The following is a 20,833-nucleotide window of genomic DNA, read 5'->3' as shown; positions in this document are numbered from 1 at the left end:
TGGGTATGAAAGGACTCTCCTTTGGGTATGAAAGGACTCTCCTTTGGGTATGAAAGGACTCTCCTTTGGGTATGAAAGGACTCTCCTTTGGGTATGAAAGGACTCTCCTTTGGGTATGAAAGGACTCTCCTTTGGGTATGAAAGGAGTTACGAGGGATAGCATCCAGGCGGATATCTTTATTACTAACAACTCTAGTTCTCAGAATATCAGGATGGTAGAAAGGACAACTGACCACACTCCCATAGAAGACATCTCCGCGGGCACATCGGCATTCGGGAACAGAGGTGACATGGCCAGGAGATCAAGAAGAGTAACAGGACTGGATCCTGGGTACCAACACAGCACTGCTCCTGTGCCAGGTAAGTCCACTACGGGCTCACCATAGCCCGTGCTACTTAGAACTTTTAGTTCCAGTAGCTGAATCTTAAACAACAACAGGGTACCAACTGTATTAACCGTAAAGTTGCGCTTAACCATATACTCAGATGTTGATCACTCAGGAGCGTGTGAAAGGTGGTGTAAATATTTACATAATAACATAGGATAACGCCCCCACACTTTGGTCTGTGAGAACATTGCCTAATACGTTTAAACTTGTTATAATTTGAATCTCCATCATAATCTACTGTTATGTCACCCATGGCTAATTAATATTATTCATGTCCCAAGAACAGTTTATCTCCCATGTTTAGGTCTGCCCAATCTATCTTATCTAAAGATAGACTGTAGATAGATAACGGCTGCAGTTTCCTCTGTCCATATTTCATTATGTTCTTAACTTAAACTTACTTTATACTACGTCTGTATTATAGTTTTTAATTATAGTTCATTTATTATGCACCCCATCGTTACCCCATTTATTATGCACCCCATTTACCCCATTTACCCTTTACCATTACCCTTTACCGTTTACCATTTACCCTTTACCATTTACCATTTTACCCCATTACTCCATTTATTATGCACCCCCATCGTTACCCCATACCCATCTTGTGGGCGGTAGTGGAAAGGGTTACAGAGGCACATAATGGGCTTAGGGACTGAACCCCATAATTCATTTAGCTAAGCAAGTTACAATCTTGATGAGCTAGTTACAAAATTCTATGCACATCGTCACATCATCAATGGTCGAACTACTGACCCTCCCAAAGATGCAACTCTTCAAGGAGCTAACGCCTGGGCACCTATTTACTGATAGGTGAACAGAAACATAAGGTGAGAGGAAACGCGCCCAACAATTTTTCATTTGCTGCTCTAGAAATCAGGTGAAGTATATTCCCTGGAAACACAAAACGAAACTGTCTCTTTTTTCCGCTTGTTACAACTTGCAATAAAGTTGTTACATCTTGGCTTAACGTGTTTATGACGTATTAGAACGTTGTGACAACTTGCTATATTGGTTGTTATAACTGGTTAGGAGGTGTTAAAACTTGTTCGAACGTTGTACCAACGTCGTAGTTTCGGTGTGTTTGGCGGGTTGTTCTCTTTCACATTCAAGTCTTAAAATAGAATGAGGGAAATTACTGCCCCCTGTGAGGGCTTAACTGTGTTGTCCCTCACGCGTCACCCTGACGTCACCCTGACGTCACCCAGACGTCGCCCGCCTACGCTCAGCTGTTATGGCGACCCGCGTACGCCAGGAATCAATAGTCGGCCTCACTATATGCACACGATACGCCTCAATTTACCGGTATATTTGTTGATACTCTTACAAATTAATACATTTATAAAGCATGACACAATAATTCAACTTACAAAGCTAAGTATTAGACTAATAATGGTTCATGAATTGTGCGCTTGCGCTCAAGAGAGAGAGAAGAGGCAGGTCGGAGCCAGCAGCAGTACCAAACCAGCCAGCCACCACAGCCAAGTAGGTCTGGCATTTGCTCTGTTTTGTGGCGCCAATCTCCAGTTGGCATCTGCTATTCCCCCCTTTACCATGCTCTTCAGCTGTGTGTTCAGTGATCGCAATCCTTTGACTCTTTTGTGTTTAATTCGCTTTGTTATATGTTTCTCACATCAATTTTGCATCAAACAAAAAGATTGCTACAGCTTCAATTAATTTTTAATAATCAACATCGCCTGTTGATTATTCTTTTGAGTGATATTAACCATCGCAGCTATCTGGAGAGTGTTCAAATGTATAATACAATTCAGGTGTATATAAAATACTGTCACGCCAAACAATACACTGTACCATGGCCGCGATCCATATGCTAGGGTGTGTTCTCTTCTCGTGGCTCCCAATTACGTCTGTCTTATACACAAAGCAATTGTTAAAGGCAGGCACTTACCTTCCTTAAGGTAGGCTGGCAGTCGTCAGCTGAAAGAGGTTTCAATTTATGTTGTAAGTGACAACTAGAAACTCATTTATGAGACACCAATGAGATCTGAGTTGTGAGGCTTCATGTCTATTTCTCAACAATGTTGGGGATTTTGGGTCTGGTTTAGTTATATCTGAAGCAATAAAAGATTCAACCCCCTTTTCTCATAATTCTGTTCCAAAGAAGAGCTATAACAGCATGATCTATAGGAAGATGAAAAGTAGGAGGCGCCCCTATAGGAGCCCCTGTATACATATATTGATACCAATATAATTAAATATACTGCAGTCGTGTGCGCGTATAAACTCCCCTAGTTGTGCTTGCTGAGGTTGAGCTCTGGCTCTTTGGTCCCGCCTCTCAACTGTCAATTAACTGGTGTACAGATTCCTGAGCCTATTGGGCTCTATCATATCTACACTTGAAGCTGTGTATGGAGTCAGCCTCCACCACATCACTTCCTAATGTGTCGGTGTGCGTGTGTTGGTGTGCGTGTGTCGGTGTGCGTGTGTCGGGATGGTGTGTCGGTGTGCGTGTGTTGGTGTGCGTGTGTCGGTGTGCGTGTGTCGGGATGGTGTGTCGGTGTGCGTGTGTGCTCACAAAATTATCTAAATTATTACCACACGTGTAGTTGGTAATATTACTACCTAAGTGTAGCTGAGAGCTACGCTCGTGGTGTCCCAGCACTGTCATATAACGCCTTGAAACTACTGAATATTTTGGCCTCCACCGTCTTCTCACTTAACTGGTTCCAACCGTCTACCACTCTGCGAAAGTGAATTTTCCAATATTATTTTTCTGCAGATTTGTTAACTTAAATCTACGACTTCTTGTTCTTGAAGGCCAAGATTTCGAGAATTCGTCTTGATAAATTTTATCGATTCTCGTTACTATTTTGTTCATTAGTGAAAACGTCGTTTTTTTCCTTCTAACTTCTAAATTTGGTATATGTAATGTTTCTAGCCTCTCCTCATAGCTCGTCTTTTCGTTTCCGGGAGCCAATTAGTTGCAAAGAGGGGGGTAGAAATAGCCTTAGCTACTCTTTCCCTTTGAGATGCATTTCTTTCGTGTCTCAATAAACATACTTGAACTTGAATTAATTGCATGTCATTGCACCTTTTTCCCAGTTGCTGATGTGCACTTGAAATTAGCATATTAATTTGAACTTCAGACTAAAATTTAATTATATTGACATTTTTCGCTTTTTCATGTGTGTGTGCGCGCGTGACTATAGAGAAGTTAATAGCTTTAATACGGCCTTGATATAACCCTAAATCTAACGCAGGGAAATCTTTGCGATTATTTCAAGATCATTGTTTAGTTTTAAGGCGACCTTGATATTATGGCCAGAGTGGTACACAACATGTAACTATACACCTGGTGTTGCAGGTATGATAGTGTGGGCGGCAGCCAGTGTGTTGTGGGCGGCTCTTCCCATAGTGATGGGGGCGGCTGTGCCCGCCCAGACAGCAGCTGTCTCAACGGTAAGCCCTGCACCCGTGTTTTATAATTACACCTGTGTCTTTTTTATTATCTACAGCTTGCTTATAACCGTGATGCAGTTATAAGACAACAGTGACTTGCTTATTGATTGATTGATGAAGATTAAGCCACCCATAGCCCGTAAGACTTGCTTATATACATACCTTCCTTATACATCTACTAGATGGGGTATCCGGCTGTTCCAGGTTTCTTTTTTTTTCCTTCTCAAACTCCTCCCTCTCACATCTCTCCTCACTTTGTCCTTCGCCTCTCGCTGACTATCCCCCCCTTTCTCTCCTTACTTCTTCCCCCCTCTCAGAAAATTTATTTATTATTAAGCACTGAAAAATCTGCCAAAAACTCAATGGAAAACGCATTCCCCATTTTTCAGATTTTATGAAAATCGCAGGGGGATTGCTATAGATGCCGATATTTCTTAAAGTATGGCACTGGGGCCATCCAGACTGGCCTATGATACTCGCATACCCAACATGTGTTAATGTGGAACGTTGAGCGAGGCTAGCCCCAAGCGACTGGCATACTTTGGACAGGCATTGTATTTTATAAAGATGTCTTGATTGATTGATGAAGATTAAGCCACCCAGGAAGTGGCACAGGCAAGAATAGCCCGTAAGTGGTAGATGTTTTGTAGTGAATGAGATCTTTGGTCGAAATTTTTGTTTTGTTTTTTATTATTATTATTTTCTACCACAGACGTGGCCACACATTTACAATGCTAACCAGCATATATACATTTTCTTCTGTCCTCCATGGACAGGGCGAGAGATTTGTCAAACATACAGTTCAGAGATTTATTGAACAACCACAGAAGGTGATCGTAGTGCTTTTAAAATGTTAGGCTAAGCTACATACGTAAATACATAGATACATAGATTTATGAATGCATTAATGTGAATTTATAAGTCTTACCTCTACACTTGTTTAATACTTAGAATTGTCTCGCCCCCTCTCCTCTGTCTCCCCCTTCTCGCTCATAAGCAGTCCCCGTGGCGCAGAAGTAGCACAGTCGACCCGCGCTTCGCGAGCAATCTGGCCTGGGTTCGCATCCTGGCCGGGTTGGATTAACTGGGCGCCAATCTTTAACTGTACGCCTCTGTTCCCCCAGCAGTGAATGGGTACCTGATTGTTAAACGATTTGGCGGGGCGTATTTCAGGGAAATTTAAGATTTAGGTGATTAATTTATATGATCACCCAGGTTTCACTCCCCCCATCCACCTAGTCCCACACCTCACTCTCCTTCACTCACCCCTTACTCTCAAAAACAAGAACTTGTAAGCTAATGTTTATGTTGAATTCTTTATGATAATACAGATATTCAAGATTACAAATATGCAATACATGTATGCAAGAAAGATAGATATCTTTCTTTAAATAAAAGTAAGATTTTAGGAAAAAATATAATAATTTGTTTCCATCAGTCTTTCACTTACATTTCAATTTTTTTTCAAAATAAAAATCTTTCCTAAAAAAGATTTTAGGAAAAAGTATAATAATTTGTTTCCAACAAAGTCTTTCACTTACATTTCAAATGTATTTTTGTTTTTTTCAAAATAAAAATTAAATTAATATTTTTAATAAATTATTTCACAAAAACATACCTTGGCTGTGAACCTGGAGACCCCGCCACTAATGTTCCTATTAGGGCCCTGCAGCTCCTAAGGCTGGCCCGGCCTTCCTGATAATAATCTGTGGAAAGATAAATGATTATAATTTAACTTTAGATAATATGTAAAAAAGAATTGTACGTGTGCTTCACCACTATTTCCTGCCACATAAAAATATAAATTTCGGGTATAAGGCAAGGCTGCAATTTGCTGGCGATCAACTTGCTAAATACTGACACTACATGCATCTCTGCCATATTTGAAGTCGAGTAAGTAATTGTCTACAGAGAGCGCCAAGCCCGGAAGTCTCTGAAGCCCAGCGAGTAGCCTACAACTGCGACTATGGCACAAAGGCAAAATAGGCTTCGGGTTGGTGAAACTGCCTAGCGCGATATCGTTCCAAGTCATGTTTCGTTACTGAGCATACGGTATTATTAATTTATCTCAGCCAGATAAAAAAATCCTTCTCGTACTAGTTTCTACGCTCCATCTGCTGGTAATGCAAATTACCAAAATTTTAAAGACTAATAGTCTTTATTAGGATACTACTTGTGTTAATATGTTTTTTCCGTAATCCCGGACTTAACCATGGCTCGTGTCGTCACAGCCAAGTGCTTCATAATGGCGTGTTGCTCGTGCACTTACAGAAGAGCAGCGATGCAGAGTTTGAGTGGCAGCACCACAGCAACGAGGAGCTGGAGGGGGTGCTGCGAGCCGTGGCTAGGAGGTGTCAAGACGCTGCTCAAGTCTACGCCCTCAGCAAGCCCTCCGTCAGGAACGTGCCGCTCTGGGCCATAGAGCTCTCAGACAATCCTGGCCAACATGAATTATGTAAGCATTATTGTGTGTGAATTTGCCTCTCAACGCCGCAAATTGAATATAACAGAAGAGTCATGCTAGAATTATTGATCTATCTCATAAGTAAACTAAGCACAGTGTTCATTAGCAACAGCAAGCTTTCCTTGTCAGGTAGCTGCAAGATGTCATCAACAATCTTAAACCTGATGCAGTAAACATCAGGTTTAAGATTGTGGTCCATTAGGACTCTCCTCAATGGTAACCCCCCCTCCCCCCCATATTTTCTCCTATACAGTGGAGCCTGAATTCAAGTATGTGGCTAATATGCATGGCAATGAGGTGTTGGGAAGAGAGTTGCTTCTGGGTTTGGCTCACTACCTGTGCGAGGCCTGGCGAGCAGGCGATCCTGACATCCGCAGCCTCCTCTCCACAACTAGGATCCACCTTCTTCCCTCCCTGAACCCAGACGGATGGCAACTGGCAACTGACACCGTGAGTATCGTTGGGGCTGTTGGAATCCTCGTGAGACCCAAGCTTGGTTCAGAGATGCAGGCCACAGAAACCACACAGGACATTTTAAATTCCATAACTGATAAGACATGATAACCTACCCACACATCTGACAACAAAGTGACGACTTATCTTAATTGCAATGTTTATGTTCTGTCAGTATAATAAGATTCGAGTTGCATTCTCCGTGTAATATATTTGGAAATTTCGCCGAGATCAGCAGATTATATTCGGCTGCAAAATACCAAAGTTTTAACAGATCAAGCGCTCAACCAGAAGGCCTATTTGGTCCGACTTCAGAAGCAATGATCCGTTGAACCTATTCAAGATATTACACCTGATCAGTGACGGTATATGCAGTCAGGTCTCACATATACAGCATCTATCTCATAAAGGCTGTTTAGCTTCTCCCCCGGGTACCTTATATTCTCTTCCCCGAGGCGAAGGCTTCCCACTAATACAACCAGGGGTGGTACCCCTGGACATAAATACTATATGTATAAGTGTTTGGCGTACACACACACATATGGATTTAGAAGTGATTGTTTAAATTTGTAAAAGCTACGTAAAGTTTAGCTTCACGTGCAATATAAGCAGCGGAATTGCTCTATGAGGACCCATAGCCTGTTTAGTTTCTACACACAAGGAAAATGGAATGACGAGGCTAAGGAAATATGAGAAGTGTGTGAAATATGAGAATTTGGTTACATTCAATAAAACCAATTTGTACACCAGTGCAAGTAGTGTTTACAACTAATTAAAAACGGCCATTTATTATCGAATTTAATTTCAGATAGCTCTCCTTTCCTACTTTCACCATCAGGAGACCTCTATCCTCCCTGTCTCTCCGTCAGGGTGCGCGGGACTACCTCAAGGGCAGGGCCAATAACAACAGTGTGGATCTCAACCGAGACTTCCCAGACCTGGACCGCATTATGTACAGTAATGAAGCCAGACACATAATGCACAACAACCACCTCATGGACCAACTCCGCGACCTCGACCATCAGGTAAGAAATATCCCGCACTTCTCATGCAGTACTCTTCTGAATTTCTCATGTGGGCTATGGTTTATCCCACACTACCAGGACCAGTTTGCCTGAGAAGCCTTGCGAATGTGTGGGACATGAACCACCAGGTCTGCCAAAGCCTTTCAGGTCGACCAAGTGGTCACTAGCCGCTGTATGGCTCCCGAGACGCGTTTTCCATCTCAATTATAATATTTCCGAAATTTATTTTGATAGTGCATACTAACAGTTTCTTTCCCGGTGCTACTTACCACAATCCCCCTTTGCTCCCCCTCAGCCTCAGCCCGAGACATGGGCGGCCATGAAATGGATCATGAGCACGCCTTTCGTACTCTCTGCCAATCTGCACGGCGGTGACCTAGTGGCCAACTATCCCTACGACGCCTCCCGCTCTGGGGCCGCCCAGGAGTACGCCCATAGCCCCGATGACAGCACTTTCAGGTAGGTTACCTTTTCTTGGGCTGCTCCGGTATTCTTGTTATTCCCCTTTATGTTTAATACGCAAAATGACAAAATATGGCTGTAGATATCGGTGATATGTCTGTTAAATGTCATACTGGAACACGTGATGACGGGACTTTGCCATTTGATTCAAAAGATCGATATCAAACTAATATCAATTATTATAAAATGATTATTCTCTACTATGCTTAAAATTGAAAAATTGGAATACCGCGCAAAATCGACACCTACAGTTTCATGTGCTGTGCAGGCGATGAGTCACAATAACGTGGCTGAAGTATGTTGACCAGACCACACACTAGAAGTTGAAGGGACGACGACGTTTCGGTCCGTTCTGGACCATTCTCAAGTCGATTGAGAATGATTGATTGATTGTCTTGTCGATTGATTGTCTTCATGTACTGTATTTTGTTTACAAGTGGCTGGAGAAAGTAAAGTGCAACCACCTGAACTGATAGAATTATGACGTCACACACTATGTATACCATATACACACAAAGTACAATTGGTTTTTATCTTACTTTAGTTATGTTAGGAACGGATAGGATCCAGTACGTTAAGTAAGGTTAGGTTTCGTTGAATTGAGATGGTGGCGGAAATTTGCTCAGGTCTTAAGAGCTTACTCAGTGTAGGTGCCCAAACCACCTCGTGAACAAATTTTGTCTATAAATTCTATAGTAACGCAACATTGTTAGTTTTATGGTTATGTATTTGTCCATTTTATTTTATTCATGGCAATACATAGTATTAGGGAAAACAATTCCTTATGAAATAAGGCTTAGGCTGCATCTGTCATTATTATAGTCTTCGCCAATGTTATCGCCTGCCTCTCTATCTTACTATTATTTCCATTTATTTGCGAATGCTTTTTCCAAGTAGACCGAGAGAAGTTAAACATTCACAGCAAAGAAGTACTTGATTACAATTAGCTAAGAATTTCATGATCAAAGTTCAAGCTAAAAACCCTTAATTTATAATAATTAATTATTGGAATTATTTATAATAGCCGTTAGGTAAAACATAACAAAATTATTTTACTATATAGATTAAATAATAGTTGTTAAAATACAAGCTAAAATTTTTGGTTTATAAATTTAAAGTCTGTGTAGCATGGAAGGTATTTGAGAAAAAGGCAGAGTTCAGCTGCTGAATTCTTATTTCCTATATGTAAATGTCATCCAAGAAAATTATGTTGACTTTGTAGACTTGACCGGAAATAACTGGCAGTTGTTGCCACTGGTCGAATCGAGCTTTGCAACATGGATCTCTGGTGGCTCAGCTTGGTGTATAGGCAAGTCTTGACTCTAGATGACATCAAATATAAAATGTGTGGACAAAACCAGGGACACGCACTAGATCATTATATATTATGTGTTAAAACTGAGCCATTTCGATATACTGTAGAAACAAAAATGTTACATGGAATAGCATATAACTTTTTTTACTAATAAAATATCTACAATTCTTGTACTGTATTTAAATTTCACTTCTTGTAGAAAGAGGAAAATATGTGAAATGAAAGTAAAGTATAATCAAATTTCCCTAAGCAGTGTCCTAATATCTTAAACCGTGATTATTACAGGATAAATACTGAAAATTATATTAACTTCTGCCAAAATAATTTGCCTCTAATATGCAATATAATACTGGCATACAAACAGTTAATAGCACATTTACTACTAATCTGTTATTAGCTATCATTGTAATTAAATATATGGTGCAGATAAAGGGTAAAAAAAAAATGTTAAGCAACATTCACTTATGTGTGATTAAGACGTTTTGTGTTGTGTGTAGCCCTTTTACACTACCGCTCAGAGGATAACTGTGGCGTTATATGATAACCACTAACGATAACCACAGTTATCCTCTGAGCGGTAGTGTAAAAAGGGCTACACACGCCAATTATCATCCTCTGGGCTACACACGCTCACTGAATTAGCCGCCGGTGAGTTCACTCTTACCGAATTATCCGCCGGTGGCCACAACAAGTAACATGTGATTGTGTGTGAATGCAGACACCTGGCGCAGGTGTACGCCAGCCGCCACCCCAGGATGTCCGACCCCCACCGGCCTCCCTGCACCTCGGGAGACTACTCCTTCGGCCCCGACGGTGGCGTCACCAACGGCGCCGCCTGGTACAGCGTCCGCGGAGGTCAGTTCTCAAGCCTCAATTGCGCTAGTCTCTCCCTACCTTCTATACCAGAGAAATATGGCTATATACTATACAAATATATGGCGTGACTATAATTTATACACAGTATATGCCCAAAATTTAGATGCTATCAAATTATTAATCTGCATGATTTTGGTAAATACATGTATACCAAGTTATATTTATATATTTTTATATATGGTATAATTTCTTGTTTTTTCCCCTTGTGGTCATATATTATATGTATATAATGTCTAACGTTTTTTTATACTCTTCGAGCTCAGGTATGCAGGACTTCAACTACCTGTCTTCGAACGACCTGGAGGTGACGCTGGAGGTTGGGTGCGACAAGTACCCTGCAGCCTCATCCCTCCAGCAGGAGTGGCTTGACAACAAGGACGCTCTTTTAGAGTATATGTGGCAGGTCAGTTACAGCCCCGTCAGTGGTTATCTCACTCACCAGTTTTGGTCATCATAGTAATGTTATCTTGTCATTTGTGTCATGTCACTCTTACACAGTTGTGCATGAAGTTGTTAATGGGTTTATTAAGTAAAAAAAAATAGGAGTGTAGGGTTGAGCGTTTTGTTTCCTCCCACTTTATTTTCTGTCACAGTCACGCTGTTCCGGCGCCTGGATGGTTCCTTATTAATAAATTGTCATGAAATAAAATAAACATTTGCATGTAGTTTCAGAGTGATTATTTGGCGACAGGTACACATAGGCGTGAAGGGTGTGGTGCGTGACTCTGTAACGGGTCAGGGCATCCCCAACGCCCTCATCCACGTCAAGAACATCACCCGCATCAACGACACTCACGTCAGGAACGAGGACCTCAACCACGACGTCACTTCAGGTACTCCATCACCCGTTGCCTCTACACCACCTTTTGTTACACATTTTTACACCTTACACATTTTTTTGTACATCTCATCTTTACTTGCCATAAAATATTACATTCATGCTTATTCATAATCCACAGCACACACACACACACACACACACACACACACACACACACACACACACACACACACACACACACACACACACAGGGTCTCACGGCCGTGTGCTCAGCCTGCAGTTCTAGATACAACTGAAGAAGAACCAAGTCATCCTCCCCTAAGCCTAAAATAAGAATACTAGACATGACCTAAGCTACCCTAGGCCTAATATACAACATTTATGTACTATATGTTTCCTTAGATACGTTAGGCCTAGAAGGTGTTAGGTTAGAATGTCGACTTAATCATTTCCGATCATTTACAATACTGTATAAAGCAATATTTGTGTGCAATCCATGTTGTAAATATGCCTCAAAGTCGCTATGTATTAAAAAATTGAAGTATAAGTTAGTATATTATAAATTAAATACAATTTAATTTACAATATGCTAACTTATACTTCAAATTTTTAATACAAAGCGACTTTGAGACATATTTACAACATAGATTGCACAAAAAATATTAAGACAAATACAATTTGTCTTAAATCCATGTCACACTAACACACTGTTGAGGATTCCGTAGTGTGGGATCACCCGTTACATCCCCCAACAACAACAAATAAATATTTGTGTGTGTTCCAGTACACGACGGAGATTACTGGCGACTGCTGGTGCCCGGAGAGTACGAGATCACAGCCACCGCTGACGGCTACCTGCCCCTCACCCACGTTGTCACCGTCACCAACCCACCACACCGAGAGGCCATCACCAGGGACTTCGACCTCACCGCCGCCCCCAACGACTCCAAGCTCCTGCAGGTGACTGTAAGTGTCTTAAGAATTAGGGATCCCCTACACACAGAGATCACACTAACGTGATGCATCAAATGAACAAATCCACAAGGGCTAAAAAAAAAAAAAAACAGGGTTGTAAAACCCTGGTTTGTGCCTCGGAGAGGCTACGGGATCCAGTAAGTTCAGTAGAACTTCGGTTTCAACTCTTTTTTTTTTAACCCTGTCGTAGCTCAGTCGATTAAGGCAGTGTCTGGGATGCTCCCGGACGCAGGTTCGAATCCTCGTCACGGCCCTTGTGGATTTGTTCATTAGGGATCTCCTAACTGGAGGCCTGGTCGACGACCGGGCCGCGGGGACACTAAGCCCCGATAACACCTTAAGGTAACCTCAAGGTTACCCCAGTAAGGAGATTTCAAGGTTTTTCTAATGCTTAGCTTTGTTATCTTCCTTGAGGCTTGTGTGTGATAGCTTGGAACTTAAATACTTGTTATATAGTAGTAAAATAAACTGGTTAATACCTGGTTGAAACTGTAACAAATAAATGTATAAATGCCCAGAATTAAGACAAACAGAATACATTGATGTATTTCCAGAAGCGTTAGCAGTAAGACTAACACTCCAGAATACTGAGGTGTTCTCCTTGTGAGTATATTGATGTTAAGCCAGGATACTGCATATTACAGCTTTACAAGAGTGTACCCCTTGATCCCCAACGCATATCTACTGAACATAATCTTACATAAGAGTCGAGCATGCTCATCCACCACTTAAGTAAGGACAAACTAGAAACGAGTAACACACAGGTGCGTCAGTCAGAGGCTTAGGGCCCGCGCAAGAATATCCCTGGGAAAAAACATTTCTAGAGTAGGCTAAGTGCATGATGCGTCTTAGTGGCCTTTGCAAAAATGAAGACCACCGCTGTTATGTACTGCTGATTGACAGTTGAGAGGCGGGACCAAAGAGCCGAAGTTCAAGCCTCCGCAAGCGCAACTAGGCGAGTACCCTGCCAAACACGATGGGGGAGGAGGGGTACGAGGAGGGGTTCTTGGGGGCATAGGGAGGGGGAGTAGGGTTCTGGGGTGGGGGGGGGGAGTCTTCACCAGCTCGACGTGTGTGGTCTGAGGCAACAACGTGGGTGGCCCGGCTCCTGCCTGGACCACACACGTTGAGGGCCTCACCATTCTCCCACACGGGGGAGAACCCTCTCGCTAAAAATAAGACACAGGGCTAACAATTTCGCTTCGTAAATGCTTAAAAAATAATAGATTTACAACTTACGGTATTTAAGCATTTCATTACTAGCCATGAATTACATCCAGCACGTAAAAATCCGAGTTAATTTGGAGGGGTGAGGTTGCGTAAGGTACTCCCCCATCCTGGAGTTGGACGTGGCCTCGTCCGGTCAGATTGATGTGAGGGCCTGGGGGGGAGGGGGGAGACGCCTGTCAACATTGCATGATGTCAGCTTGTCAAGGGGTGTCACAGGTGACGCCCACCCCCCCCCCCCCGCCACCCATACGACCCCATAGGTCACACGCTTCACATACACCAGCAGTGTCAACACAGTTCACACGCTTCACATACGCCAGCAGTGTCAACACATGGTTCACACGCTTCACATACGCCAGCAGTGTCAACACATGGTTCACACGCTTCACATACGCCAGCAGTGTCAACACATGGTTCACACGCTTCACATACGCCAGCAGTGTCAACACATGGTTCACACGCTTCACATACGCCAGGGGTGTCAACACGTGGTTCACACGCTTCACATACGCCAGCGGTGTCAACACACGGTTCACACGCTTCACATACGCCAGCGGTGTCAACATTGGTATTGACGTCCGCTAGGGCAGGGGAGCCCAACCTTGAACTCAGCCTTGGTGAGAAGCTCTTCACCGCCCTCCACATATTTCACCTGCTGTGGTAATAATAACCTCAGCCCTAAGAGGGAATATTATGCGCCTTTTATTTTTAAAACTCATAAACATTTGATTCATTACTCAAACACTGACCTCTTAAAAATATGCTAATGTCAGTCTACGGGATTAATACATTATACATCTGTAGGTCACGTGTGAGAGAATACAATTAGCATCTTACGTCGGGAGTTCCGGGCGAGTCCACCACAGGATGTGGGGGAGGGCGGTCTGTTGCCAAGACAACCGTACAGTCTTCACAACCCATCCTCCAAAAAGACAAGTCTTTATGGACTGTTGTACTCACTTATGTTTACATTATACATTACTGGAATACTCCAAACGCCATGCTTTAAGTAGAGTAGTAACTATATATCCCAAGCTAACTTGTCCCAAGCCTAATTACGCCTCCTTAGGCCTAATTTACTACATATATGTGTTATACTAGGCCTGGGAAAGTTTAAGTTTAGTTGTTGCCTTCTTTCTCATGTCCTTTAAAATTAACAGTATAAAACCTTACGTTGTGTGCGTGAAACTAACCGTCTATATTGTTACCTTCAACCAATATTTGGCTGACAGGATGCAACTTGAAGAAACATTAAGGCGACGCATAATGTCAAGTTAATTAATTACTACTGTGCTCCTAGTACTCTGAAACCTTCCAGTGAGCCGTTAATGGAGACGTCATGGGGGCCCCTGGTCACGTCATGAAGACGAGGTGGGCGGGGCGAGGCGGGGTCACGAGGTGGGCGGGGCGAGGCGGGGTCAGCTGGAGGAATACAAGCTTCAATACACACACACAGAGGCGGGACCAAAGAGCCAAAGCTCAACCCCCGCAAGCACAAATAGGTGAGTACACACAACACTTCAGGCATTAAAGCTGTTCAGGGGAAAACTGTGTATGTTATAGTGTACATACGGGTGGAGATCCCTCGCTCCACGTGACAGGCAGCTATGGCCAATTTCCCTTACTTTAATTAGTAATTATGTAGGAGCAGTCTGGCTGCTCCCATTCATTACCCGCCGTGGAATGCATTTATTGAGTTTTAGTGTGTTAAAGTTTTGTTAGCACTAGGGAGGGGGGTCTCCACTTTGTTGTGAACTATAATTTATTGAAGGTAACATGTTATATCATTTGTATTTTATTTTCTATTTTACGTAAAATGATTAACCTGGGAAGCTGGGATAAATAATTATAAGTAGTAGTCACAATGAACAAAGTAAGGATAAATTATTAGTGGAATTAGTTTACTGTGTAACCCATATACTCATTTTGTGGGTGGTGGCTAAAGGTTACATAGGTGAGCAGAATCTTTGTTGTGGAGCGAGGCTGCAGCCGGTGGTGTGGTGGGGTTAAGAGGGGAAGGGAGAGAGGGGGTGGGGTGAGCAACCCTGGCTCGGTGGCCCTCACACATTTTCCCCTCTAAACCTGCTCCACCCTCTCCCACCGCCACAACTCTCAGCTACTGCGGCTTACTTTTACACCATTTCCACGCTGATTAGTTATGGCAGAGCCCACCAGCGTGAGGTCTTGTGGGTGGTCGTGGTCGGCGGGCGGGCGGACGGTCCTGTGGTGTACTGGTGTTATTGGTATACGTTTGCTCTTTCGAGGTCCTGGTGGTCTTGCTGGGAGGGTATCCTGGGCCATCCTGCTAGATTTTAGGGTGGGTCTATGTCAACCTAGACGTGTTGACGTTATTGGCTGAAGGGTGGTCCTGTGACCTGGTAATGTTGGAGGTGAGGTGGTACGTGCCAACAAGTCCTGGGTGGTCGTGCTGGTGACTGACGTGCTACTGGACCACCGCCTCGACGTGTGTCTGGGTGGTGGAGAAGGGCGGGTGAACTGGGTGGTCCTCTTGTGACAGACTTAGTGGGGGGGGGGGTCTGGCAGAGGTGCTCCTGGTGGTGGGTGGTCTCGAGGGTGGTCTGAGGGGACTCTACGGTGGTCTCGATGATGGGTGGTCCGAGGGGACCTGAGGGTGGTGGCTGGCCCATCAGAGGTGGTGGGTGGTCCATCATGGGTTGCGTGATTACCAATTAGATCAGATCTTCCACAGCGGCCACGTTAATGGCCTGCCAGAATAAGCCTACTGGTTCCCTCCCCACACAGATAATTCCCATCTTCATAATCTGAATGCACCAAGGCAATGCATCTATTTGGGTTTCAGAGGTAGAGCGTGTCCGATACTGGCTTGATCCTCCGAGAGATCCCATGTGTGAATATTGCAGACATGATGCTCGGGAATCGATTGAAGGATGGCATTAAAGTATTTTGTATAACAATCCATCCGTGAGATACAGTACCTGATATTTACCTGAATTTACTTCAAGACGCTTCCCTCCCCCTCCCCCCTTTCTCTTGCCGTCGCGACAGTGACAGGAAGTCGGAAGCTTGTCAACAGTCCCGCACTGTTTCTGAAGATCTGCCGTTTACAGTACATTTATAAGTTGAATTAGTTCTTCATATCACGTTATTACGAGCCGTCCTCACGACAAATGAATTATCAGGAGAAATCACACCTAACCCTTCAAAACACCTGGATAGTTATCTAGATGTTTGTGATCTGAAAGCATATTACGGCTCCAGTAAGTCTACACGTAAACTGGGAAATGAACCTTTGTCGTAAACAAAGATTATTATCAAGTTATAACTTTATTGCATTTTAAATCATTGGTTTAAAATATAAAAAGGTTATGCTAAAAAACATTCTTATAAGAATTTGTTTTTTTGTAAACGGAATTCTCGAGAACTCTGAAAGAGTTTTCGAATTCCATATTACACATTATCATCAATAACTGTATTATCGTAACTAAACGTAATGAAACCTCGATCCCAATCCATTCCCTTGACCGGATCTCCTCCCAGAGGATAGGGTGCAGATTACTCACAATAAATTAGTACTGTCAATTTTACCAATAAAACGGTTCGCCCCGGTAACAAAATATAATATTATATTATACGGTGAACAACAGAGGGACCTGGAGAGAGAGAGAGAGAGAGAGAGAGAGAGAGAGAGAGAGAGAGAGAGAGAGAGAGAGAGAGAGAGAGAGAGAGAGAATATTTACCAGTCTTCTCGGAATCTAAACTTACCCAATCTGTATCCATTATTTCGTATTCTAGATATCCATTGTTTTTACATTATGCCGTGGTTTTCAGATACATGACAGGTGTACCCATATGTACAACAATAGTTAACTAATTTCAGATTTTACTATAAATTATAGTTAATAACGTCAAGATATAACAGAAATTTTGTATTACAGGGTGAAGACGAGGGGGGAGAGGTATACGACACCTATCCCAGAGGTCAGGAGCCTAGCCCAGACGAGCTGGAGCTGCCCTTAGAGGACGACATCTTGGGGCGCCTCCGTATGTTGGGTCGCTTACGATACTAACTTCTGCCTCCCATACCTCAGCCACTGTCTTCATGTTCTGCAACCTTGATTATCATCTAATTCCAGATTAATTTGATCATGTTTGGTAGAGAAACGCTGTATCTACGTTAACTGATTACGTTGCTTCTAGTTTCCAAATAACATTTCAGGAAACACTGGTTATGTTTCCGCGTGAAAGATCACCTAAACATCAGATATTTGCATCAAAGACTAATGTTAAACAGCAATTAATATTTCTAGGTGCCACCGTGACCAAGGAAACTAACAAAATAAGCGTGATAAGGTATGGCACGCCAAGACATATCAGACAAGACAATGGAAAACTACGAATATTAGGCAAATGCAAACATGTGCCAAATGTGCGACAAAATTCATTACCTCGAGCAGCAAACCGCCCCGTCAAACCACCTGGGGCCAGATTCACGAAAGTACTTACGCAAGCACTTAAGAACCTGTACATCTTTTCTCAATCTTTAGCGGCTTTGTTTACAATTATTAAACAAGTAATGAGCTCCGAAGCACCAGGTGGCTGTTTATAACAATAACAACAGTTAATTGGGAAGTTTTCATGCTTGTAAACGGTTTAATAAATGTAACCAAAGCCGTCAAAGATTGAGGAAAGATGTACACATTCGTAAGTATTTGCGTAAGTGCTTTCGTGAATCTGGCCCCTGGATAGTTATCTAGAAATCTCTGATGGTTTGAAAGCATATTATGGTTCCAGTAAATTAGTCTGCTTGTAAATTGCCAAATGAATCATTGTCCTAAACAGAGATTATTCTCAACTTATAACTTTATTGTAATATAAATCGCTGGTTTAAAATATAACAAATATATGCTGAACACGTTTTCTTCGAAACGGAAACGGGCTAAAGATTTTATTTTTGTAAACAAAATTCAAGTGTACACTTAAATAGTTTTCGAATTCCATATTTCACATTTTGAACAATATTATACCATATTAATGTAACCAAACACAATGAAACTTAACCTAACAAAATTTTAACCTAATTATGGATAGAGAGTAGATAATAGCACTAACTACATTTTTTCTTTTTTATTTGGTGAACACATAAATACAGCCATAACAGAAAAAACATCAACATCAACATTAACATTAACAAGGCAAGAAACACATGAACAGAACTCAAGAACAGTATAACACACACACATAAGCAAAAGTCGTATAATACACAAATTGGAAACGGAAACATAGATAAACACCTCAACACAGTCATAAAAGAAGAAGCACCAGAGTACAGTACTATAAACCAACAATAATAAGACAAGAAACTCTAACTACATAATCGTTCTGAATCAGTTACAGTGAGGAGGATTTCCTCCCTGAAGACAGGTTGAATATGCACGTTGGCTGTTGAGAAGTCTGGGAGCCTGGCAGCGGTATTATCACCCATAAATACAAACCATTTTCACGAGCTGACACCATCTATAGTGAAGAGCTTTTGTCATATACATCACCCACCTAAACTATTCTGACATTTCACCACAATTATTCAACCATCCTCTGAAATGCTAGTACTCTGTGTAACAATGTGATAGATCATACCAATATGTAGTAATCATAGTAGTAGACTGTTGTATTTCAACCTTAAAACCACCAGAAAATAGACTTTTGTATTTCAAAATACAAAAGTCTACTTTCTGGTGGTCCATCACAACATATTTGTTCTTTCGATCACCTAATTACCATAAGTACCTTCAGTTTAGGAAGATGGGCTACAATGTTCATCCTCCAAGTTCGTTTATTGAGACAATAAAACACATCTCAAAGGGATAGAGTAGCTTAGGCTATTTCTGCCCCGCTGTGTTCATCCTGTACAGGAGATGAATTATGTCCTCCCCAGAGACACTGCTGGCATCTATGCTTTGAAATATGGTGTAAATTTAATTTCCTGAAGCGTTGTGATTATCGTTGTCTCCAATAAACCTTTTATTTTGTATTTGTTTTGCTGCTATACAGCCATACTAGCCTTAATATTTTATTTATATAATTGCGTATTTTATTACGTAAACGTTTGTAGCCTACACCTGACCCATCACTGCTGTACGACCACTCAACACCTGCACTTGGAGACACCTACCCCCCTGACCCATCACTGCTGTACGACCACTCAACACCTGCACTTGGAGACACCTACCCCCTGACCCATCACTGCTGTACGACCACTCAACACCTGCACTTGGAGACACCTACCCCCTGACCCATCACTGCTGTACGACCACTCAACACCTGCACTTGGAGACACCTACCACCTGACCCATCACTGTTGTATGACCACTCAACACCTGCACTTGGAGACACCTACCCCTCACCTATCACTGCTGTACGACCACTCAACACCTGCACTTGGAGACACCTACCCCTCACCTATCACTGCTGTACGACCACTCAACACCTGCACTTTTGAAATCGACTCGATGGGTTTGTTGCTTGTTCTTAGGTGTAACAAATAGACTGTACAAAAACAGATTTAGGTAAATGCATTGTATGACAACAGAGGTACTTGGTGTATAGTGTAAGATCCCTCCAGATGTACTGTACAGGATTACTCCAAGGCATAATCATTCCGTGTTACATTACTCTTAGGTATAATTAGTCCTGTGACATTACCTCCGAGAGTAATCATTCCTTAGAAAGGTGAAACTATTCTCCGTATAAAACGCCCGAAAATCTCGGAAAGGCATCCCGGCGCGCGGACTTAATCTAAACATTTTACAGTGATAATATATTCACCTTTTCATTCCTGTATATGACAGTGTCAGACCACGGAGGAAGAATTGAAATTGGAATTTCCTTAAGTACTTTCGTATATTAATACATCTTCAAAAGGAATAGGAATGATTCCTATTCCTATTCCAGTGACTGTCACTGAATAGGAATCATTCCTATTCCTTCTGAACATGTATTAATAAACGAAAGTACTTAAGGAAATTCTTGTTTCAATTGTTCCTCCGTAGTCTGACACTGTCACATTTTTCATCACGTGTTAATTTTCGTGATTTACACACATTCCTGTATATATATATATATATATATATATATATATATATATATATATATATATATATATATATATATATATATATTTACTTAAGGAATCCTGTGTGACGATTCAGCAGCCAGACCTAAGCCTAGTCTACAAATAAAATCAAATTTATTCCACAAAATTATATGAGGCTACAAAAGTAGCATACTGTAGTGGAGCCCATAGCCGCGTACCTTCATAATACACCATAATGATGGTGGTAGCTACATTTAAACCCTTAAATGGTGAATAAAGCTATATCATAGGAGGCAATTATAAATTAAAAATCCATATCATAATATTAAGGTTAAACGATAATAAACGCAACCCAGCCCGCAGTATTACAAACC

General features: G+C 42.0%; 1 protein-coding gene and 1 long non-coding RNA gene across 3 annotated transcripts in view; one reads left to right on the top strand and one right to left on the bottom strand.

The window, feature by feature from the left end:
- Positions 1 to 20,833, bottom strand: part of LOC138359015 (uncharacterized) — a 60,599-nt gene that overhangs the window by 34,497 nt on the left and 5,269 nt on the right. Inside the window, exon 2 of the long non-coding RNA XR_011225715.1 lies at positions 5,425 to 5,512. This is a non-coding gene — a long non-coding RNA (uncharacterized lncRNA). The remainder of the gene's footprint in view (positions 1 to 5,424; positions 5,513 to 20,833) is intronic.
- LOC123745847 (carboxypeptidase E) lies at positions 1,712 to 19,397 on the top strand. Of its 2 annotated transcripts, none has more exons than XM_069317570.1 (11): positions 1,712 to 1,875; positions 3,712 to 3,806; positions 6,078 to 6,261; positions 6,524 to 6,720; positions 7,593 to 7,748; positions 8,044 to 8,207; positions 10,244 to 10,380; positions 10,665 to 10,804; positions 11,093 to 11,234; positions 11,967 to 12,148; positions 17,305 to 19,397. In XM_069317570.1, exons 1-11 carry the CDS (start codon positions 1,779 to 1,781, stop codon positions 17,434 to 17,436), a joined length of 1,626 nt encoding a protein of 541 aa, XP_069173671.1. In that variant the 5' UTR covers positions 1,712 to 1,778; the 3' UTR covers positions 17,437 to 19,397. The 2 variants fall into 2 exon arrangements, with proteins under 2 accessions (XP_069173671.1, XP_045582871.2); XM_045726915.2 differs by having other exon boundaries at positions 1,763 to 1,871.

The sequence above is a fragment of the Procambarus clarkii genome, chromosome 88 (genome assembly GCF_040958095.1).
Source record: "Procambarus clarkii isolate CNS0578487 chromosome 88, FALCON_Pclarkii_2.0, whole genome shotgun sequence".
Classification (NCBI taxonomy): domain Eukaryota; kingdom Metazoa; phylum Arthropoda; class Malacostraca; order Decapoda; family Cambaridae; genus Procambarus; species Procambarus clarkii.
This window is presented reverse-complemented; position numbering and strand designations above follow the sequence as displayed.